The sequence below is a fragment of the Aquila chrysaetos genome, chromosome 8 (assembly GCF_900496995.4).
Source record: "Aquila chrysaetos chrysaetos chromosome 8, bAquChr1.4, whole genome shotgun sequence".
NCBI lineage: Eukaryota > Metazoa > Chordata > Aves > Accipitriformes > Accipitridae > Aquila > Aquila chrysaetos.
In genome coordinates this window covers 13,777,975-13,803,359 of record NC_044011.1, presented here as the reverse complement: position 1 = coordinate 13,803,359, position 25,385 = coordinate 13,777,975, and the positions used below count along the sequence as shown (strand labels likewise).

The 25,385-nt window shown below is 38.0% G+C and overlaps 1 protein-coding gene across 2 annotated transcripts in view; it reads right to left on the bottom strand.

Annotated features, from left to right (window-relative positions):
* Positions 1-25,385, bottom strand: part of TAB2 (TGF-beta activated kinase 1 (MAP3K7) binding protein 2) — a 35,249-nt gene that overhangs the window by 3,832 nt on the left and 6,032 nt on the right. Inside the window, exons 2-7 of one of the 2 annotated variants that reach the window (XM_030023483.2) lie at positions 24,198-24,201; positions 17,039-17,228; positions 10,063-11,575; positions 2,639-2,799; positions 1,880-1,973; positions 443-523 (exon numbers count right to left, since the gene is read on the bottom strand). In XM_030023483.2, coding sequence (XP_029879343.1) covers positions 443-523; positions 1,880-1,973; positions 2,639-2,799; positions 10,063-11,575; positions 17,039-17,140 — 1,951 coding nt within the window. In that variant the 5' untranslated portion in view covers positions 17,141-17,228; positions 24,198-24,201. Of the gene's footprint in view, positions 1-442; positions 524-1,879; positions 1,974-2,638; positions 2,800-10,062; positions 11,576-13,465; positions 13,756-17,038; positions 17,229-24,197; positions 24,202-25,385 lie in introns of those variants that run through there. The other variant, XM_030023482.2, reaches the window with a different exon arrangement.

The following is a 25,385-nucleotide window of genomic DNA, read 5'->3' as shown; positions in this document are numbered from 1 at the left end:
ATTGTTAATACAAATTCTACAGTAGCCAGGAAGTCCAGTCAGGGTAACCAAACTGAATTATTGTAACATGTAAATAAATCCACTCCTTACCAAGGACAATGATGAAGTCATCTAAGCGAGTTTCACTGATCCCTAAGCAATGTATCTCACGCTCATTTTTAAAAAAAGATGGATGCTTCCATTTACTTAAGCTACCTCCCAACATATTAGCCATCTTTAAATATATGCCATTTAATATACTTCTCTTTCCTGAATGTATGAATAGAGGAAACAAGAGCAAACAGAAGCACATTTACTGCAAATACAAATAAAATGCAAGGTTTGGATGCTTTTGAAATAATCTATTTCACAATCAACATTTAAACTAGATTCATAGAACAGAACTTGATATTAGATGCAAACCAGGTATTAGTATTAAAGCCAAATTTTACCAGTACAGTACCTTTGGGTTTTGGTGGCACCGGACCAAGAAATCCAATATTATCGTAAAAATTATGAATAGCACTGGGATTAAAATGTGGTCCTAAAAACAAAACAAACAAACAAAAAGAAAGTGTAGCAGTTTTAAAAATAAACTTGAATAGGAAAGCCTATCAGGTATTGACAGTGATTCTGAAACAGTACTATTATTCACTTATCACCTTTTATATCAAGGTGTCAATACTGACCCAAGTGAGATATTAAAGATGTCAACAATACACGTGAAGAAACTTACTGCCCAAAATATGCAATATAAAGTCAGTAACAGAATCCAGCAGACCAAACTCCTTAAACATTTTTTTTCTGTCACTCAAATATTTAACAGCATTTTATTAGTAAATTTTACCTGAGACTTTTTCTAAATTGTAACTATACTGAAAGAGATGTGCTATCTACTATGCAGTGTATTATATATGCTTAGATTTAATACTTTGAGGAACTCCTAACTCCAACTTACTGTAACAAACAGATATAAAAATCACATGCAATTTGAATATTCTATTTAAGCTCAAGTTTTTAGCGCAGCATTACATTCAGTACACCTGTCTACTTTCTCCTTATCTGCAGGTACATTGTCTGAAGAACTTCCACAGCTCAAGACTGAACCGATCTAACAGCTCGCTGCTGCTGAAAGTGGAAAGCATTAGTCCCTTCCCTCTCACTATCTCAGTTCTCCCTTTCCGTGCCTCTCCCTCACATCAGCTGCAGGAAGCTTTTCCAGCAATGCAACATTTTTTGCTTGGCTAGTGAGCAGCATCAGCTCTGCAAAGGGTCTAAAAAGCTAATACAGAGCCGAAGTACAGTAAGTGGCAAGAGAGGGAAGCAGGAAGAGAGAGGGACCTCTTGTTGGCAGCTCTTGAATTGGCTCAGCTGTCTTGTAATTTCACCCTCATAACCAAAGGCTGTGTCCCTGCAGACAAGGAAAGTGGAAGGAGGAGAGCACACTGGAAGTTACAGCCGTACTTTGTATTTGCTAACTTGAGAGGCTGAATACAAGACAGAAGAAGTGCAAGACGAGAGAGAGATGGACACGTACGTATGGCTGTATCATTTAGAAAACTTCTCCTCCCTCTTCTTTGATACTCAAATAACCAGATTTCCACACCCCACGCCCCCAGCATTTATTAAATAAATGGCATCACAAGTCTCTCTCTTCTGAGCCAAGTAAGAGATAGGAATGACCGTGGGATCAGGAAAATGATAAAGCCAACAAAAACAACAGGCTTAGAAGACAATTACTCCCATGGTTTCACTCAAACTAATGTGATGATTTTGCAAATAGTGTCTGTACTCACCATTTATAAACACAGACACTTTCGATACATGCAGACAGTGAAAGAAGAAAGGAAAAAAAAAAAATCAACATTTACAGTTGCTGATGTACTAAGGCATACTGTACCTCTTGCTTGAAAGAGATCAATCTCTTTGGTTAGGCAATCTATGTCTATCTGCAGCTGTCTGTTACAACTTCTTAACTGTTGCATTTCTTCCAGCTGAAAAAATAAATCTGCCTGTTAGACCAAATTTTCCCATTTTATTATCAGTTATCATTCACACATAGGTAGACAGCATTTAGTTATTTCAGAAGTAAAGATAAAAGAATCTTCCTTATAATAACCCTTCTTTTAGTCCAAGCATAATCTTACAAAAAGCTTTCAGACCCACTGAATTCTTGTCTCTCATCAGACTTCAGAGCTGACTAAACAACTCCAGATTGTGATCAGGACACAGCCAATGGTCCAGCAGATCAATGGCTGATCTTCTGGCACTGAAAACTGGTGCATTAATCAGTTTCTCTGAGATTGGTATATGCATGAAGACCAAAAAATACCTTGTGTGGAGAGCAGTGTGAGTATTAAACTGTAGTCTGAAAAGTTAAGTGATCATGCCTTTAAGAACATCCGGGAAGACTACCAGGTCAAGCCTTTTGTGACTGCCTTTAAAAGCAACACTTCACAAAGCAATTAGTGAACGGAAAGGTTGTGGTTAAATAATACACATTTAGTCTTTACTCTAAACTACACTATTTATCAGTTTAATTCTAGCTATACTGTCTGTCACTAGTATATTGTCAATATATGAGCAACTGTTCCTTCAATTTATTGTGACAGACCACACTTGTGGTTTACATTTATAGCCTACAAACATTTCAACTTACTGATGGAATTTGGGAAACAGAATTCGATCTTTTCAGGCGCCTTCGTGTTAGATTATTCTCCATTTCATTGACCTCTGATTTTAGTTTATCCAACTTTTTCTTTTGAATCTCAAGTTCTCGTTGAAGTCGCTCCATCCTGGCCTTCTGATGTACCAGTAAAGCTGCAATACATAAAGTCCCATTTTATCTACTTTATTATCCTTCACATGGTGACATCAGATAAAGATGAAAGTTAGTATTCTTTTGGGAAAATACAGACAAAAAACATTGCTACAGATGGCTTTTCCATTCTCCTCACAAGAAAACCTCTGCTGTAAGACAGAAAGTGTTGTATTTTCGAAAACAGCACAAATCAATTACAGACAACAAGCAAATACAATGAGAAAGTCATACCACCCAACAGATGACCCTGCAAAATTTAGTTGTAATCTGTAAAAATCTTTTTCAAGAACCCAACCAATCTACAAGAATGACTAACAGAAACCAACAACAAACATTTCCTTGTATTGTATTCAGCCCAACCACGGTAAAACAGGTAGTATGAAGAGGACTTCAGACAGACAGCTGCAATACAGAGTACTATATATGCTAGATAAGCATCAAGATTTTGATTTTTATTGCTATTTGGATTGGAACATAATCCAGTGTTCTTGTCATAGCAGGAGACACCCAATGAAACTAAAACAGGAAGTACTACAAGCAATACTGCTGGTAAACATCAGTTATATTTATCACAGAGGCTGGATTGTATACCATTTTATTCCTTAACTATGGTGCAGAACCATTAGCTCAGCTTCTAATTTCTAACACTGCTTACCATCTGTAAAGAAAATGGCATGAGGAGACCCAATTTAGAAACTATGAAGTTAGCTTTAAAAAGCAGAAGACGCAATCAAATTCATACAATTTAAGGAGTTTATTTTATTAAAGGTAGGTATACTATCAAATATCACCACATGAGCAGATAACACTGCTCAAAGCAATAATCACCTTCTATAAAAATGAAAAAGTATTTCATTAAATAAACCCAACAATCATTTCAACTTCTGCACAGCCATTCATTCATCCATTAAATTACTAATTCATATAAACCAGGATCAGTTTCGCAGACTATGGATACCTTTATAGCACTGTGGAAATAATAAAAAAGTAGCAATAACAAGGTGTTTTAAAAAGATTGAATTTGCCTCACAAAGTGTTTAAGCAAAACTCCAGCTGGAACATCATGTTTAATTCACCACGATTTCTTCAGGTACCAAAAAATTAGAAGCACTCAGATTTGGTTGGTTAGGTTTTCCCAAGTAGCAGCAGAGTTAAAAATAGCAAAAAACCAAGATGCAACTTTCCATATCTTCAGCAAGCGGAACTGCCCTCTGCTGCAATTCCTGCCTGTTCATTCATTCACGCATCACATTTTGTCTTCCAGACATTCTCAAAAGGAGGAACCATGCCAAACTATTTTTGTACAGTGTTACAGAACTGCAAGGCCTTACTGAGATTCAGCCTAGACGTTTGAGCCACCTGTGTTCAAAAGATACTGAAAAGACAAAGCTGCTTGAGCTTCTGCTTGGTTTTGTTCGATTTAGAGATGTTTGCATAAATAGGCACCTTTATTTAGGGTAGCCACTAGTCACACTATAGTTAAAGTTGCAGCTGTGCTCATATGTAATATAAAACCATAGTAACTGAAATCCCAAAATAAAGATTTTTGTTGAAGACTTGGAATCATCAGGTAAGTAGTCTCAAAAGACAGCCTCCCCTCTTGAAAAGCCTTTTAGAAACAGCTGAAGGAACTTTTTCCCATTTACAAACTCCAGGAGTTACAAATGTAGCTGCAACTATAAAAAAAGGAAATCAAAGACTCCGTTGCCTCTACTCTTGCAGGAAAAGTACACCCCCTTTTTCCTTCTACACTTTGTTTCCAATTTTAGATAGTCTCTTCAATTTTCATTGCCTTGGTATTACTGCTGAGGCAACTCTTTGAAGTCCAGATTATTGGTACTTGACCTGCAGCAACACAGCTGTGCTCTACCAACCAGAGTCAGAACTCCTTAGACCTGTCAAACTTATGGATGCAGGCTGCTGGTGAGCAGCCAGTACGCTGGACATGCTAAGCAAGAAAAAGGGTTACCAGAGTATCTCCAGGACACATGGCATGGCATGGCCTCAAGCGTAAGACTATGAGCAAGACTCTATCTCTGGAGGATTTTGCCCTGCCACCTCCTCCCCTCCTCTTTTTTTTTTTAAGCTACTCTTATAAAGCAAAAAAACCCCACAACTTCTCATTTCAATGTTCTCCCACTTCTGTGGTTTAGAAATTAAGCAGTCATTATAGAACCGCACAGGGAGCAGAAGGCACTGATGGATGCCCACAGCACTATTACATGCTCTTCATTTTCACATCACTTTCCAGACACGATCCAATTTATTCTCCTAGCAGCTTTGTGGCTACTTCACCATTTTAAAATCTGTTGGGATTTGAAATTGTAAACACACTCATTACAAAATTACCATTATGATTAAAGAAGAAGAATCACTTGATATTGCTATGCTAAACTTCTACTATTAAAAATAACTTGGATAAGAAACTGGCAAGACATAGGTTTAAGTGGTGGCTTTCACATAAAATTTGGTAATTTTGCTTAAATACCAATTTGGCAGCTGCAGGAAAAAACATGGGGTTGGGAGGACAAAATGTCCCCATATCCCACTGCAGTATTTATTAATGGAAAACAGCAATTTAAGTATTCAGCTCCCTCTAGTGTTGATCAGAGCAACTGAAAACGTTAAGAAAAAACTGCAGTGCATCTCTGAATCTAATGCAATTCAGCTACTAGGTCTAGTTTACGCTGTCTACAAGGAGACATTTAACGGTCTTTCTGATAATCCCGTGCTTCTTGCAGGAACGGGATTCCACCTATGCAGGCAGGACAGGCACACCCAAGTTTACTTTACATAGACTAACTTGGAGTACAAGCCAGAAAGCCTCAGGCTTGCACTTGTTTATTCAGACATTCTTAAAAAGAAGCTATTTACTGTACTCAGCCTAAGCAAAAGAAGTACAAAGATTGCCCCCTTGACTCGTCATTATTGTACGACAACCAGAACAGATTTCATGTCCAACTTTTTAATTATGTGCAAACAGGGTACTATGCACATTCCATTTTTTCAACTTCTGCATGTTCACATTCAGCAGATTGGCAAGAACAGTACACTTCAACACTTTGGCAGATGCCAGTTTCCTTTGACATTCAAAGTGCACATTTTCCATAAAAAGGCTGTAATCATTATAGTTAGAAGGAGCATTAAAATCTGAAGGACAAAAGTTCACTTTTCCTTTCTTAGAAACCTACTCAAACAGGTACTGAATATACTTGTAAATTTGAAAATGTATACATAATTGTTTTCTCAAAGCCTCTGTGAATCTCAGTTTTAAACAATTACTGCTTTAGAGAACCTTCTGTTATTTTAAGTGTTTCTAAAAAAAGCTAATCTAGGAACACAATGATTTCACCCTATTCTACAGACCTATGAATTTCTGAAATTTCTTATTTTGCCAAGTATGGAGGAAAGGGGAATTCTGGCAATGCAATTACTCTGTGGCAGTAGGTTCATGAAATTCTCAGGACACACTTAATGTCTGTGCACATTTTCAAAATCTGTATTTGAAGCTGCACAAAATTAAGTCATTTAATATGCATTTAATATGCAATTTCAACAGTTCACATTGGGTTTTTTATTCTCCTTTTCCAACATTCTTGCCATTTTATTTCTTAAAAAGAGTGTCACTCAAGTGGGGCCTGATATACAGAGCCAAATGTAAGGCTGTATTTTTTTCTTAAGTCACATGATGTAATGGGCTTAAGGCCTCTTGGAGCATGGGGCACAGCTGTATCTCATTCAAGTCTTTATTTTTAAAGATCTACAAGGACTGGTTAGGATTTTAAAAAATTTGTTTCCTGCAGCTTTTTTTCTTTTTGAAATTTTAAAAGTCTCCAAGAAACCAAAGCAAGGACTGTGCAAAATGTCAAGTTACTAAACTTGTTTATCAATTAACATATTTACATTAAAAACATAGTGGCAAGAATTGCTAAGTAAACATCCACATACATACCTATAGTTGGTACCAATGACTAACTCTACACATACCATCCCCTCCCCAAGAAAATATGAAAAAGTCACAGTCAAAAGCCAAGTAGTATTGAACTAAGGGACTTAAGCTCCCTAGTATGAAAACATCAACTTAAAGATTTTGTTACAAAATTATGTATTTTCTTGATAGGATGCCTGCCCATTATACAGATGGAAAGCTATATACAGAATGAACAACTATTAAATAATTATTTAGCCTCACTAAATAATATTCATATTCAACATATGACTACTGCATGCATAGTGAATGTATATCACAAAAACATTCCTGAGCACAGAATTTTCAGTTTCTAACAGGATTTCACTGTTTTTCATCCATAATACACTTTATACTAAAGTAATAAATTGAAATCTCGGGTAATTGCTTCATATTAATAAAACTAATTATATTATAAATTGAAATCACTGCTAAGTAATGGGAACTGATACTCCTGTACACACAGAGAACTGATACTAAATAGATTAGCATAAAAACACATCCTCTTTTGGCTGTCCTTTTGGGCATGCACCTAGCATTGCTTTTCTCACAGCATCATTAATTCTTACTGACTTCAGTAGTGGATGAGCGCTCTCAATATTTCCAGAAGCAAGTCCGCAGTATCACAAACTGGAATCCCAGAAAACGAGAAACATTAATTAGCAACCACTTCTGAAAAGTCTGGTGACAGAGTTTCTTAGCATCACAAAGTCAGTGGCGGAGACATAACCTAGCATTCCAGGGTAACTACACTGATTTTATCTGAGCAGTATCCTACTTCTTTTCACATCATATAACCTCCAGTTCTGGCAGCAAACAAGACAGAGATCTGTGGCAGCTTTCTACTACCCACTGCAACTTACTTGGGAGGAAAACCAGAAATCTAATCATGAAAGAGACTGGAGTGCCTACACGCACCATAATTAAAGGAAGCAAAGTTTCTAAGGTGGCAGGCAGTAGCACTTGCAGATAGGTCCAACACACCTTCTATTCTCCTGGGTTGGACCACACATATGAATTTAATTCACTGGAACAAAGAAAAGGAAATCTCCTTTGACACTGTCACCCCTGACACTTTGACACTGACACCAAAGCAACTCCACCTTCCACATTCCTTCTACCCCAAGCCAGATTCAGTTCTCCCTGCCAAGATAAGGAGCATTCTGGGCAGAAATGGAAAAGCTGATGAAAATACATTTTTCTCTAATTGTGGCCAGAGAAACTACTCATCTGTTCTGGCTACAATTAAAATGAGACAAGCACCTAGAATGGGAGTTTTTTTGCACAGTCTGGCTAAATTATAAGCAGCTTAGAACCCGGCCTCACAGCAGAAAGCATCAAGTAACTCAAATCCCTTTTAGTATGTAACAGAAAAAACCCCCACCTCTAAATAAAAGATTCAAGTTTAAAAGCAATAGTTCAGACTTCTAGATATCAAGATCATACAAGTCAGTCTATCACACACTTCTCAACTTTCCGAAGATTAAAGAACAAAAGTTTAAAAAATACTGCACTTGTTGCAGCAGAAATGGAGCAACACACGCCAGAAATCCCAAACACTTCTGAATGTGAAGAACTTCACAAGCCTGAGTGTGCTTTATATGAACTAGTGAAGGACACAGAAAGCTGGTGCTTCCCTAAGGTCCCTAAAGCTGCACCAGCCCACATTATGCATCTACACTTCATCTAAAAACTGCATCTATGTTGGCTTCAAGAACAACTGCGCTCCACAGCAGGCATGAGCCAGTCAATGCTTTAAATTCTAGGCTGCATAGCAGAAATGGGCATCTCAAGCTTGCCTCAGCTTTATAAACTGGATGCTGATACCTGCAGCCCGTGGAGATTCTGGAGGCAGTCAGGCTACACTAGCCATCACTACCAGGGGTACAAGAGATGAAGAGCTAGACCTAGTAAAAGTCAGTCCCATCAGAGAGGCAGAACAGGAAAAAGGGACACCCTTCCCCAACAAGTACCTAAAATGCGGAATGCTTGGGAAGCAACTTCATGATCTAGAAGAGTATTTACAGCCTAAGGACAAGATTTCGACTGCTTAATTTCCGGATATCTGAAGTCTTCTAGGCCTAAAACAGCCATCCAAGTCTCCCTCCAGAGTAAGGAAAGGGAATAGCACTTCTGGATAGCAATTTGTTTTGCTTATCTACAGATGAATAATTTTCTGAGGTTCTTTAACTCTTCATTAATTGTAAAAGACAGTCTAGGATGTTTAGGGTTTTTTTTGTTTTGACACCTAACCTTTAGACACTTGAGTTAAGATGGATTATTCTCTCACCAAAGATATTACATCCAGAAGTAGTGCGCAAGCTATCATCATTTTTTTATTTACTTCATTACTATAGTACTCCAGATGCAGACCAGGCTTCCAGTGTCCTGATCATTGTACTTACTTACACAAAACAAAACGGCTAAATTAATCTGAAGAACATTTAGAGTGGTCATAGAACAAGCCAGTTTAATGCTGAATTGTTTGCTAAGTCCAAAGAGGACCAATGAGGTCAAAGAGAAATTATTTTGACAACCTATCTTAAATATCCTAAGACTCATTCAACAACTTTATACAAAAATTCCACAGAAGGGCTAATAAACCATCAAGTTGGTAATAAAAGCATGCAAAAACATGAAAACAGAAGAAAAAGATTAATAGGTTGGGTTGCCATATCACATATTTTAAGTTTTACCCTCCCATTACCACTGATCCTTTAAAATAGCTTTCTTTGGTGTGGTGTTCCTCCTCACATTTTATAAAAGAAGTATCAAGACTTTAAGCATTTTATTGTCAGGCACACATTAGGAAACATGGAGGCCAATACTTCATCCCACTAATTGCTTTTGAAGTCTGCTTTTCTTCCTTCTTACATACACTTTCAAAAAGAAAAAAATGGGAACATTATCCAATGGAAACAGTTTCTCAACTAATTCAAAGATCTGCCAGTAGACTTGTAACTTTAAATCATTAGGACAAATTGAACAAACTAGATGTTTCAGAACAACAGAAAAATGAAGATGCTACCAGTCCACTTCATTAAACAGGCAACATATCTACTTAAGACAAACAGAAGAATTATCTCCAAGCATTCAGTTACATGTCTTCACCATAAAAAGAAATCTATGATTTGCTTATAAAGCTTTTTTATTTACTTAGGAAATGCTCATGAATGCTAAAGTTGAAGATACTGTATTAACATCACAAAGGTTATCAACTGTTTCCCGTTCTGTAATCTACATATTGAATTGACAACCTGGTTGAAATCTCTACTATTTATATTAAGAACATTACCTTGCGTGTAGGCAGCATCATCAGATCCCATACTCAATTTCCGTGCATCACTGATCCTATCCACATGTGCTAAAACAGGGTCAGTAAGATGCTGGATACCCTCTGGTTCAACATAGTGATCAGGAAGGTTTAGAAGGTTTGTAGGTTCAAAGGTTGGGGACACTACCCCTGGGGAAACTGCAGGGGGCTTATTTGGAGAAACTGTAATTTTAAAAGTATATTTTGTGTTAGGCTGCGTAACCACCACTCGAGGAGAGGTTGCAGTGGTGCTGTTGCCCACTGCTCGACTCTTGGGTGGATGGTGATGAATAAATGCAGGACCCATGCTTACTTGACCAGACATATTCCTAGAAGTGGCAGAAACTCCAGGATTTGTCGATATGAAAAGCGTGGGCTGGTTCCGCACAACTTGATCATCTCCTGTTGTGGCATTTGCTGAAATGTAGACCTTGGGCTGACCGCGTGTGATCACTTCATCAGTATTTGGAGGACTGGCCGATATGTAAACAGTGGGTTGACTTCTACTTAATGTCTGGCTGTTGAGGGAAGAGGGAGTAGTGGAGGTGCGAGGGCCAGTTGAACGCAACTTAGAAGAACTGTTTCTTTGTGGTGGTTCAAGTTTGATTTCAATTTGGTTTTTGCGAGGTCCTGTGGAAATATTCTGAATGTTGTATTGGCTATGAGAAGAGGATTGTGAGCTACCAGATGAATGAATCATAGGTGCTTGTGGAGTAGTAGGAGAACTGATAGGCATATAGACATGAGAAGTCTGGTGGCCTTGATGATTTGGCTGCGTTGAGTGTTGCGATGAGGTATGTGGCGTAGTACTGGATGTAGGAAGAGTAGTCCAGGGACTTGGCTGCGAAGGCTGGTAGACTTGCTGAGGGTGCATGGGATTAAACTGAGATGCCCAGCCTGGCTGCTGCTGTGTCTGTCGAGTGGTACCACTAGGAGCTGTGATGTAAGGCCTAATATAGATAGAATTTCCCTGTGGACTGTTAAGTACAGGAGGAGGTACACCATGTATGTGCAAAGAAGTAGGGGTATTGCGACCAGGCTGAATATTTGGGGCTAAAGTTACCATAATGGGGTTGAATCTGGGTGTTTGTTGAGACAAGTTAGATACTCCTTTGCCGCCTAGGTGAAATCCAAGATGCTGCCCTGGATTAGAAGTACTAACTGTATTAGCCATCCCAAAGACATTAAATCCTTGTGGAACCTGCGCAGGTGCTGTCTGTGGCTCCTGCTGAAACAGTTCATTGTTGGACTGACTGGTTTGAAGGTGTCCATCACTAACGCTGTGAGCTAGAGTCCTACTTCCATTCATTCTACTTCCTTCTCTTCCATGGTGATACACGTTCTGTGACTGCAAATCCAAATTAAGAGATGTCATGTGATTTCGTAGTCCAGGAATCCCAGAATCATCCGGAAAACCTAGGTCTCCTTCACCGTAGAGATACTTTGTGCTCTCCTGAGAGAGAACTGCACAACAGGCATCCAAATTATTGTTATTCTATAAAAGACAGATGAAAGTTTGACATTACTGATAAAATACCATCACAGTTAGATATGTATGTATCCAATCATCATTGAAAAATTAATGTAGCATCAAACAGAAAGCTTTAGGTGGTTGGCTAGCATAGCTGCTACACATGCACAAGGGGCTCGCATGTGAAGCTTACTATCTTGAGAACAGTGACTCAGTCACTGGCACTGAGAGTGGAGGTCTGCATTGCTGCTGAAGCAATGACAGGGAGATCTTGGACCTTGACAAGCTAACACCATACAGTATGATACACCTTGGATGAATATTTTTGCTATTCCTTCTCAATTTCAGAACAATCTTCAAGCAATGACCAAGTCTCTGGCTTAAGGCGGAAATGACAGAAGGAATGGATTCACAGCACCTGCATATTACTGGTTAATAACTTAAAAACAAAAATCAAAATACACGTTTATTTTAAATCTTTTCCCAAACATTTCAATAGCAGTTATGCATTACCTCCTGCTGAAAATGGAAAGTGAATCTTACTGCAGAGGAGAAATATGCCAACCTACGGAGTTGTACATGACTTCAGAAGAAATGTAAAAATTCAGTTTATACAAATACAGCAGGATTACTCTTTTGCAAGATGAAACTATTAATGGAAAATGCAGGAGACATTTGTATTTTCATTTTAAACCACTGCTTGCAAAGCTTTTAAATACTTACAATTGTACAAAGTTACTTTATAAAACCTGCAATAGGATAACTTAGAACAAAACCCACAACCTAGCTAATTTGCTTTTTAAGAACATTTCAGAAGTGAAGTGCTAATCCCTCTTCTCTTTTTCCACGTTTAGTAACATTGTACTCTGATCTTCCCAATTTAGTTTCCTACATAAAGATTTTTGGAAAAGAGCGAACATACATCAGTGGCATAATTTCTTAATATTATGCTCTGTCCGTAGCACTTTTCTTACAGAACTACTCCCCCTCCCCCACCCCAAGAAATAAAGGTTAATACTTTCAGCCAGAAGAGCACCTATTGAGGCTCAGATATTATTAAAACTAAATAGGTGTTAAATTCATCCAGCACACAGAAACAGTTACTAGAAAAAATGCATATGATCAAGGAAAAAAAATTCATATGCCAAGTAGTAACATTATCAGTTAGCTGAAGAGCAACACAAGCAAGATAAAGTGATCCATGCTACATGCTTTGTGTCAAGTTATTTTTGTTAAACTAGCAGACAGTAGTTCTCATCCTTCAACCAGGATGAGGGGTCATAGTGTTGTGCAGACACAGCAAGACTGTCTCTACTTTACAGATTTACAAAAGAAAAAAGAAAGAAGAAGAAAGGATGGACATAACAGAAGTGAGAGAGGGACAACAAGGCTGAACTCCACCCACAAAACCAAAACTATGTGCTCACACAGGTCAGATGCAGTTCTGAATTCTTAAAAAAAAAAAAAAAAAAAAAAAAATCATCCCACACAAAAACCCAGCCACAAAACCTTTTAAAATAACAGATTCCCTAAAGGCTATCTAACAGCCAGCTGTATATAAGGATTGTTGCAGAAAAGTCTTGAGAGATATGAAAATGGGTCAAATTGATGGTATGTGTATCAGCTCTAGTTTGGAATAAGCACCAGAGGACAAAGTAATCAAATGAAGTTAGTAGTGAAGAAAGGAATCACACACAGACAGAACAGTGGGTAAGAAGATAAGAACAATAGCTTTGTATTTGTTGCAAAGGAGAAAAGGGAACCAGAAAAGGGAAAAAGATAGGATGCCACAGAAAAACAAGCTAGAAAGATCTTAAAGGCAGATTTTGCATGAACTTAAGTGAATTAAAATTATTAACAAAGGCCAAAAATACCAAACCAAAAAGGAACAGGCCAAGCTTGCAAGGCCCTTACATTCAGCTTGAATGCATTTCTTTGGACAATTTTTTTTTCTTTTTTAAGACTGCATCCAATCAATTCCAAAATTTCAGAGACGTCAATGAGCAAATTGGAGAACTCAAAGGGGAAACGGGGGCACATGGAACCCCTGGCATCTTCTGGCTGGCAGAGGCAGAGTTTCAACCGCTTCTAGCTCTTTATAGATCAGAGAACCGGTTGATGGCAGAACTGAGCATATTCCAGCAAAACAATACCCCTCATCTTAGCTCTGCCCATGTCCCAATTGAGTTTAAAATGTTGGCACCCTGAAAGAGAAAGAAAAAAAAAGAAAGAATAAGAACGTTGGAGGGAAACGAGGAAGCAAGGAGAGGACACAGACTTGAGGAGCAGGTAGTTATAGAATGCTCCAGACACAAAAAAGAACAAAAGGAGACAATGTCCACAGACTGGGGACACTGCAGTGACTCCTTTAAATGAGTAGAAGGGGAGAGCTGAATGCAGAAGGCTTGTTGGGGAGAATGGAGGGATGCAAAACTTTTCAGGAACATTCAGTGTTGTCAGCCCAAGAAAGCAATAAAACTTTTTACTCCCTAGATTACATAGGTTTAAATTTCATCCTATTAGATTTTTGGTGGTCCTCTGTTTTTAGTATACTAGATATTGTTTAGATATTTCAACAGTGGGCTATTCACCTCAAGACATTTGCATACTCTGTTTATCCTTAAGTTTTTCATTATAAGCATATAAGGCTATCAACCTTCCTTTAAAAAAAAGCTGAAAGTGTTTGGCTAAAAAAATTCAGAGGACGACTGAAATATCTGTAAAGTTTTCCTGCACAATTCATAGTGATCTGAAGAAACTTTTTTTGTTATAGAAGCCTCTTGTCAATATCATTATAAACTGCATAACTGCTTAAACTCTTTCAGGTTCTCTCCTGGGATATCTTATACATCCTGGTTTAAAAAAGAAAACTGCACCCTGACACATGATGCCTGCATATTATGTATTGTGGGGGCAAGCCGAATGCACCATTTCTTATACCCAATAATGTCCTTAAGTACTTATCCCTAACCTAAATCATAGTTACCACGTTTATCGGAAATTCCTTCCACTATGCTCAACTACAAGAAGGCAGAACTCAGGATTCAGACACCGTTCCAGCAGTATTGCAAATACATGCAGAAGTACTCTCAAATTCTGCTTTCCAGTCTTTACCACCAGTCCAAGTACAAAATTTGTTGGTTTAAAGAGGTCATGTTAGGCTTCTTTTTAAACAAAAAACCCAAAACAACAACAAAAAACCACCACCCAAAAACCAGCCCCACAAAAAAACCCCACAAACCACCCCACTATCTCAGAGAAGTAGCAGAGCTAGAAGCTAACTGATGCAGAGAAACCAGAGCTCATGGAATTTCAAAGAACCACCAACATGATAGGATTTTTCTGGTGAGTCTTAGAAGCTCTCAGTTAACAACAAAAAAGGTAGCCTTCTAGTGTAATGAACTAGTGTAATAATATTGCACATATAGAACATTAATTACCCTACAGAATTTTTGAAAAATCCTCTTATGAAAGCTGACCTAAAATACTCCCTCATCTAAACCCTTCTCCCATATCTCTGACAAAGTATGGGATGTACAGTATCTTTTCTTCACAGTTATAATGCTCTTTATTAGAAAAAAATAAAAATCCACTGTATTCAATGTTATGAAGACTGCTGAGTCTCTCAAGAGCCAAGCACTAGCCTTTAAATTTATCAAGAATTACATTCAAAAGGTGATTACTGATGCATTCACCCTGCCAAGTCCATTGACCTGCTCAACAAGCAGTTCTCATGTTTGAAGAACAAAATGGTACTTGTAGTATAAGAATTAGATTAGTCCTACCGAGAACCAAGATAAAAATGGTAGTGTACAATCCTGAGAACAAATACTGGCAGTTTATAGTCCGGTTCTGTTCCCTCTTCAGCTAAATAATTAGAAAAAAAAAGAGTTGAGGAAAGCTTGAAGTCTCATGAGCCCTGAGCAGAACTTTACCCTCTTGCAAATCAAAAACAATTCTCAAGAGCTGCACTTTTCACAGCTTCTTATTCTAGTAAAAATGGAGAGTCATGATAAAGTCTTGAAAATATCAACATTAAATTGGCACAGTCACACTTCTACTCCCAACAGTACAAACACTGTGTTTGAATGCATGTGTGTGTGACTACATACACATATGTAAGTATACACATATATGTATTTTATAAATAAAAATACATATAAAAAGCAAGACAAACAATTATGATTTAAAGAATGCTGAATCATAACCACAGATGTCCTAGCCATAGTCCAGAGACAGCTAGCTTCTGGGAACTCATGACCCATCTTTTTTCCAATCAAGCTGTGTATACTGATCATCAGTATGAATATTCAGACAATCCTCTTATTATCCAGAGTACTCAAAGGTTGAATACCTTAGATAATGAAAAAAATCCAATCAGTATGGATGCTTTGGGATCACTGGAAAATGCAAAGCAAACATGTTTAAGCAACATAGTTAAGTCCATCATCATTTGTTAACTCCAGGCATTCAGGCTTTGGATAGACACATTAATTTACCTCCTGAAGTAACTAATGTGATGTTATAGAGCAGAAGTTGATATAAAATATGGGCACGTAAGTGTTCTGATAGCGGCAGTATAGAAAACAGACAGCTGGAGGTAGAAGTTGATGATATGGCAGTCCATAGCCTTAGCAATAACTGCAGTACCAGACTCAAATGTTCTGTTACTTCCAAGCCTAATAGAAATCCACAGATTAGCAGCATGGACTCCCAAGCTACAACAAAACAAATGAAGCCAAAGCCCTGGGAAGTTGTGGGCAGAAGCAAACCAGTGTATCACACCCACTTAGGTCTAACATGGTGGACGCTAAGCTACAACCACTTAGTCCTGCCTGATGCAGCTGACTTAGAGAACTTGGTTGCGCCCGCACTACGCTCCTAGGCTCCCGGATGCAGAAGATATGTAAGGCCACCAGCAGTGGCTCTGCAGGCCAAGGGAGCTGGGAGTGGAAAGCAGTGGGGCCGACCTGCATGCAGGCAAGGGCCCACTAAATACTTTGAAGCCTGATGGAAACCAGGTAGCAAAGTTGCTTCTGGACCTGCCCTAACCCTCAAAGCAAAAAAAAAACCCCAAAAACCAAAACCCAGAACCCAACCAAACAAAAAAGCTGCAGTTTTGTAGCACTGCCTTAAATTGTCCCTGCCGGACTCAAGTTGGCTTTGCATCCCTCCTTTTGCCACAGTTAGTTTTGGCTCTTGAGATGGCCAAAAGGCACGAGCATACTGATTGGCGAGATGATAGTCTCCATGCACACACTGATTTACAGGCTGGTTTACCTTGGGCCACCCCTTATGAGACATGGAAAAAGAGAGGCCAATTTAATACTTAGCTTGCTGTGCAACAAAGAAATAGACTGTGTATATCTGCCTCACTCAGAAAGGAAAATAGAAAGAAAAAAAATCTGCTTTCAAAGGAGACACCCATACATAAAGCTTAAAATAAGCAACACTGCTTACTCGTACAGTCATTAACAGAACACTGACCTGTAACATACATCTGGATACAACACCTTCAGGTACCTCAGGAAACTTCTGTCGCAGGTCATGTAAAACCTGAATATCAATTTGCTGGCTTCCTTGGGCCATTCGTATATTGCCTGGTCAGGATTGTTTTTCAACAGGCAGTTTTAGGCCTTAGTAAAGGGAGTACTCATCTCTTCTGTCCCAGCATTTTCTGGAAGAGGAAGGAAAGCCTTAAGACACTGAAAGCAGGCACTTCTGATGTAACAAAACCCAATGAAAAACAACCCCAAACCCCAACACACACACCCCCACCCTCTTTCCAATTATGAAATATAAGTCTGTATTTTACGTCAGTATTTTCCCACGCGACATCTCTGGCTAACTAATTGTCCTTCACACACTCATAACCTTGAAAACGGCCCATTTATAGACACATCTCCTGATCAGTTTCCTTCTATCTTGGTTTTTATATTGACATTATAAAATATATTAAGAATAAAAAAATACTTGATTTATCAAAGCATTAAAATTCCTGGTTTTAAGAACAGCATTTTTACTTATTTAAAACACAAGTAAACACGAAGAAGTCCACATCAAAAACAGGAAGGCAGTGTTCATTCAGCTTTTGAGTGCACCTACACCATTACCTTTACCATCACTGTTATTGTTTACTATCAGGATATTGCGGCTAGAAGTTCAGTGTTTCTAAGTTTCAGGATTAATTAGTAATAGTCTACTTGTTTTCCACCCAACATACTTAAGAAATATTCTGAGATTATGACTAGAAGTAAATAACCCTATAAGAACTCAGGTTTCTTCAACTAACTCTGTTTCTCCTTTGAAGGAAATTACAAAGAGTTATGAGTAAGATTATATCACAATCACCCAATCAACACATTTATACAAATTATCTGTCATGGCCATATGGTATTCATAGGCTTTTACCAAGAAGAGTTTCTACCAATTAAGTTTGGAAGAATGCACCTATGTGTTAGGCAATAGAATGGTATCTTCTTCATATAAACTAATGTTACAAATAAATGTGACCATATGGTTTACAAAAAAACCCAAAGTAGTCAACTCCAACATTCATTTACCTCTTAAGTCAGCAAGTCTTATACAAACATCTCTATCAAGTTATTAACTTTCTCCTCCCCTCCTCTACCTGCTTTGCTTTTCTTTTTTCTTTGCCTCATATTCAACATGTACTATGACACCATGTACTGACTCACGGCAACCTCCAGCAGAGAACTGCCTCCAGTACCAGGAGGCACCTGTATGTGCTGCTCCCTGGACCCTGTCAGCCCAAGTTCTTTCCCAACAATCCCACTGGCACACTCACTTTGTAAGTGAGCCTACATGCTTGTGTTTCTGCACTCCTATGCACTAAAAGGGGACTAGTGGCAAGTTAATTGGGGAGCATTAATCAGAATTTTCTAGAGCATTAACACCACTTGTGGTTCAAATGTAACATAGTGCAATGCTACAACTTCTCTTGAGACTGAAAAGATGGAGGAAAACCTGCAAAGAATTGATGGGAAAGCACAAAGCACATCATTTTCAGCATGGATGATGAGACAGGCTTAATACTATTCCCAGACCACTGAACCACTATATTATATACTAGTCCCAAACCACTCTATCGTAAGAATTTTTCAACTCCTATGTCTTCTGTGGTCCGAAATGATACAATTACCAGTCAACAGGTAATTGGCTTGCACGAGAACACCTCCAATAATAGCAGAACATGAAGTGAAAAGCAACACATTAACCAGTTCAACTTCCTGCCAACAATTTAATAGCTCTGAAGAAAGAAAGAAAAAACCCAAACAACCCAAAATACCTGTTACTCTGGAGTCTCCATCTATATGCACTACACATGGAAAAAACCAGCTTGTCAGCTAATAAAATACTGAAGACTGAAAGTCCTAAGAATATTCCAGTAAACATCTGCTCATTATTTTAGCCCCATAAATCCCAACTTCTCTGATATAATCACAATACATACTTAATTAAAGATACAAGCAAGAACAGAATTTTTTGTTGGAATATTCAGACATGTTTTGATAAAACACAGATCACAATCCTACCAACAGTTTTTAGTGTACATAACAGTACGATATTCCACTATTGAAAACAGCACAACTTCAAAAGAACCGTAACATACGACAAGTACCAGCCAAGACTGCTAGAACCGGAAACTCAGGTTATGGTATTCCTTCCCAGAATATGCATTCTGTTTATCTGACTAAGGAAGTTCAGTCTTCCTTCTCCTTGTGCACTTTAACAGAGCCAAAGCAGCCCAACTCTTCAGGAACTAGGAAGTCTGGTTCCCTTCAGACCTGTATGATTAAAAAAACCCAACCAATCCCCCAAAAAACCAAAACCACCAACCCAAAAAACCCCCACAAAACTATCTGCAAAGAAGTGACCAGTGTGAAGATCTGTGAAAATAGCAGGCAAGACAGGATTTTGTGAGTCCTACGTAAGTAAATTAAAAGTAGTGAGCACACATTTAACACCAACAGTCACAGTATGATTATGGTTTAACTAGATACACACCTGCACTAATCCTGTACAAATTTACTCTGCATATACCAAGAATGCTATCTCAAAGGGGTTGAGAAATATTGAAGACAACTGCTATATAACGTGACCTGTGCCTGCTGCTATCAGTACCCAAGATCACAAATTTAAAGGTAGCATGGATATGCCAAAACAAGCAGTGGTCATAATTTAGACTGAAGTTTAGACACACCTAAGAGGCCTCAGAAACTGCAACAACAGACAACCAGAGGATCAAAATATTTTCTTTTGAACAGCTCAAGCTATACATCTGAAAAACAACCATGTTCAAAAGCCAACTGAAGCAGCAAGTCTTGGCTTACAGAGAGAGAAACACAATACCTCATCTGAAACAAAAAGCGGTAATTTATTTTCTACCAGAAAAAGTGTCAGGCTTTTAATCTGTTATAGAGAAAAGCTACATTAAACATAACATGAATATGGTTAAAATAAGGCATGAGAATTGCAAAAGTTAAAATGAAGTAATGAAACAGTCTTTAAACACAAATTCAAGTACTAGAGAGTTCCTTTCCCCTCCCACTTCACGTGCGTTGGCTAGCACAATGTTCAGTATGTACGTATACTGTTAAAACGACACTAAAGCCTGTTTACATTTACTCAGGCCTAAAGCAAGCAATTCATAAAGGTTTGGGAGCAAAGAATACCATAAGAGTCCCTGAAGTCTTGGAGCAAACGGCTGCTCACTACAGCAGAGCCGAAGGAAGAGCTGATGATCCAGGCAGAGTGCACAAGCTTCAACCAGACCACAGAGCAGGCCCTTGAGAGCACAGCTGCACACACGTGTTCTCCTGAAACCACCTGTAGCGGCTATCTGCCCTCAGCTTGGATTAACAGTCACTGCAGATCCCACTCACAATTGCTGAGAATACATGCCCTCAGACAGAAAAAACAGGAGCTAGGTTGACACTGCTCTGTAATCTTACATTCTTAACTCTGAAAAAGTCAACTCCATGGCAGTGGTAGCGCAATTTTAAAAATTAATGAATCCACATCTCACTAAAAACACACCCCTGTTATTTCTTCAATGGTTTCGAATGCTAGGCAAATCTGAGCAGTGACAAAACACTATTGATCTTACACTTTCTTTTAAGCAACTGTTAAGAAAAACACTGTTCAGCAGAGAAAAAAACCACAACAAATTAAGCAATTAAATAATTCAATTGTTTATCAATGATAACTATACCACAATGCTTCTCTAATTGAAATTCAAAGCTGGCAAGATCACAGCAAGTCCAGAAGAATACAGGATTCTATTAACAAGGAAACTGGTTTACCTTAGTTCAGCATCAATGACATTTTTCGACCCCTCTTCTACGAGTAGCCCATTAAACTTGCTGCTAAGTAGTTAACCCCCTCTTAATCCTCCTAAGGCCTCTTAATTTTTTTCCAATTTCTCTAAAGTAACCCATACCACAATATACTGTATCATTATCAGAACAGTAAATTCTATATTCTCCATTTCAAATTCCCTGTACAGTACTAAAAAGTCTGTATTTATGCTCTATATAAATTTCCATCTTTCATCTGAGGTATCAGATTGGTAAAACAGCACCTTCACAGCTCTTACAGCAAAAACTGCACAGAAAGATTAACGCACCCACTCTTTTCATGAGAGCACAGAGAACAGATTAGAAAACATTATTTAAAACATTTAAAAACAGGAGAACGTTCCACATCATCACCCCAGTGCTTCATTTCAATAAATACTTGGTATTCTAGCTCATTTTTCAGCGTCTGTAGTCTTGATAAAACACACAATGACCACAAGTTCCATTTATTACTCTGAAACAGCATCAAAATAACTATAATAATTACCTTAAAATTCAAAGAAGTGCTGCAGAGAAGCTTTTCTGCATCTTCATGGGCATAAAACGACTTACGGGGCATCATCCAATGTTTGCAAAATCCAATTATCTGTTGGTAGCATGCAATACTTGGGACATTGCTTATTTTTATTTTACTACTGTACTTTTTAAGTTTTGGTGGCTTAGCAACAAGAAGATGCACGCAGTTAGTGCAGGAGGAGCTAGAATTAACATCTATCATTTTACTAAAGTTACTATGACATTTTTGTACACGTGCATCAGATGTGTCAACATGGCGGAACACAATTGTACTTATTGTAGCATGGGAGAAAATAAACACCATAGGCTCTGCTCCCACTGTCTTTATTCACAAAGAAATATACTCAAAGTCCTGTAGGCAGTATATCCACCACATTCACAAAAAAAGGGTTTTTTTTTTTTCTTCAGTTTCAATTACAACAGGTAACTAACATGGCTTCACTGACAATATAGCATATGAAAAATGCACTTGTATCATATGAATATTAAGGTCTCACTCCAATCATCACTTAAAGAAAAACCTACTGCAGAGCTCAAAGATATTTAAAGATTATTAATAAGTTAACCTTAATGAAGTCTGAAGTGGCAGGCCAGGAGGCCTCATGAGGCCTCTCTAGTACAGACAGATTAAAAGTTTTTTTCCCCAATTCTTGATGTTGCAAAAGGAACCATAAAAAGGACTCAGCATCCAACTTGCTAGAGGAAAGCTTAAAGGAACTGAAAGTTATTTCGACAGAGGCATGCCTAAGGAACAGAAACGTAGTGCTGTCGTCAGCCATGGAGGTCAGAATCTAGCAGCAGGACATCCAGAATATTGTTAGAAAGTTATATATACCAGTGGAAAATAAAAGGCACAAATGCAAGAGTGAACAGCCAAGACTGCCAGTAAATAGACTGTAGAAGAAAAGGGTACCAACAGGAGGTAAGGGAAACTGCTGGCAGTAACATTTTGGCTTCATTCAGAGACTCAGGCATAAAATAAGGGCAGTACAGCATTACAGAAGTAAACTGAAAAATCTATTCAAGAAATTAATTATCACCAGAAATTAAATCCAGCAATGGTGACTTGGAGAAGGAACTCTTCCTAAAACCATTAAAAGCAGAGTTTACTTACAAAGGAAAACTTTTAAATACTGGGGTGCAGTACAATATAAAGTTATTTTTGTAGTAATGTCGATTTACTACTAACCCTTTTTACATACTGCTTTTAGCTATTTCAGAAAACCCTTCAGTGTGACTTTATACTGTTGAAGAGAGACCCGCACAACAAAGATCCTAGTGCTCACTTATGACAGAAATACTAAGTAACTGGAAGAATTAATTAGCTGTGTTCTTTTAAAGACTACTGGCAAGATCCCCAGATAACTTAAAAGGCCTGGCAATTGTAACATGATGGAGCTCCCATTGAAGCTTTATTCTGTGAAAACTATTGATACTAAAGTAAACAATGCGTCATCTCCCAAAGGCTACTCAGAACCCTGAGTATGAGAGACAAAATAAACTGCTTATCTTTTTTATTAACAACTCAAAGATGACGTAATGTGAAATATGATTCAGGTGCCAAATACTAGGTTGCTGTAATGCTGGACCAATAGCTAGTTAAGAAATAAATAAATTTTTAAGTATCCTTTCTTCTGACAAAGCACACGTTCAACAGATCAGAGACAACTCTTCAATACAAACCTTACGCTTAATATCACATTGATTTTTCACAAAACTCTTACAATGCAAGTGTTCTTCAGAGTAAATTCTGCCAAAACTGATTTTATGAAATAATTATACCTAAAAAAATCTAAACAAAGCTGATAGTCTAGAATGTTAAGTGCACTTCTTGTTCACTCCATGCCATAAGAAGTACCAAAGGTAATTGTGTAAGTGTTAGCATAACTGCTGTATTGAACAATTCCAGTTGAACTTATGATGCACTCATAATGACTGAAGTCCCATTTCTGGTCAGCTACCACTCTGGAAACAGCCTTTGAGTTCCAGAGAACAGCTTTTGGAAATACGCAGAACACTACAACTGTAAACCTTCACCTTCCCCAAAATCAAATGAATGAAACCTCTGTACCTGCCTTTATACTTCAGCTACATATAATAAGTAAAATGCTCATGATTTTCTGTAGTTTTAATCTGATCACATCTGATCTGTGTTTTACTCATATGGCTAAAAATGCTATAGAAGTAACGCATCTAAAAGCTTATTTTAGAAACCTGGCTGTAAATAATTATTAGAAGGGTGCTGTGAATGCAGAAACAAGAGGACATGTCCTTGTAGCATTAATGGTATAGATGATAGATGTTGTGCATAAAAAAGACTGTTGTAATAACAGCAAATTAGATGCAACAAGTTGCAATGCAAGACCGGTAGAGGTTGCTAAAGTGCCTGTTGAGATAGCAGCCAAGGGATTTCTGGCATTCCTTTTGATGGATCCAAGAGGTGCAGAAAGACAGCAGAAATAGATAAGCAATTATAAAAAGATGACTAAACACCAAAAAAACCCAACCACCCAACCCCTCTACACTTATCTCACGTTCCTTCAGCAGGACTAAGTTGTTCCCCAATTTCTCCCGAACTATTTACCTATCCACTGGATAGCTCAAAAAGGGAAAACTATCTTCTCCCCTCCCCACTCCATACTTTCTTCAACAGTACCTTCGCCCATATATTTTGCTACTATTTTCCTGTTATCTTATCCAAACACCTATCCAAGCACCAGGTGAACAAGTATTAAAAAACTTCTATGGACCCTGCTTTTCAGCCAGACCTCAATTCTGACATATACTCCAAGTTGATGATTCAACTGCAGGCCAACCTTAGGTCACATCCCATTGAGGATTTCCTTACACCAAACAGCTTGAATGACAGAGTATGGCTCATACAGATATTGCCAGCACTTCTATCAGCTTTCTTTCAAGAATATAACAAAGTCTTTGGTCTATACTTAAGACTGGTAATCACATTATAAGCTTATGAATGTCTATACACAAAATATCCCTCCTAAGCAGGATCTCATTCCTCTGGCAGTAACAAGCATCGCAAGTTTATTGCCAGTTTATACTTACTTGTTATGTGAAAACACTCTCCCTCAGAATTAGGTTAGGGGTATATTTTCATATCCCTGTTGCTTGGGGCAGGAGGGAATCAGACTATAAATGCCATATTCTCCTCTTGCAACCTGCCTCTCTAACCTCTTACATACCAACTTCCACACCTATTAGTCCTTCCTTTCCTTCCTCAACTACACTGGCAAGTCCTTTGTTAAATGTAAGACTAGAAACTCCCACTACATGTGCCTAGCAAATGAAGGAAAGAAAAAAGAAAAAAGAAAAAAAAAAAAAAAATCAAGAGATACCACTGCATGTAAGGCCAACTTTCCTTAAAGAAATAGATTCCTAGCTCCAGGGAAGGCTGCCACAGTTTTAACTATAAAACTGACAACCTGCAGGCAGGAAAAGAGAAAAAAGAAAAACTCAAGAATAATAAAACCAAAATTGTATGATTCTCTGAGAAGCTACAACACAAAATACATTTAGAAATTAAACAGCAAGAAATAATGAAATAGTCTCCCCCACCCCCACCACGTAACCCTAATACACTTTTTCTGAATGGTTACATGGAATCAAATACCAGGCGGCCTGAACGCACACTTTTTCTTAAAATTAAAGTTTAGAGTAATTTTGTAAGGGAGAAAATATAGAAGCAAGAACATTCTACCATAGAGTCCCATATTGGCTCTGCAAAAGAGATTAAGAAGTGAAACGATAGAATATAAAAGCTTAAACTAACACCGCTAATGCTTTAAATGCATATTTTTTAAAGAAAGAGTGCATGAGAACCTTATGATGGAAGCAGGATTATTAAATGTTCCTAGAAGAATTTAATTTTTCTAATACATTACTCAGCTTTTCCACAGCTATTTTGAACCATTTCAACA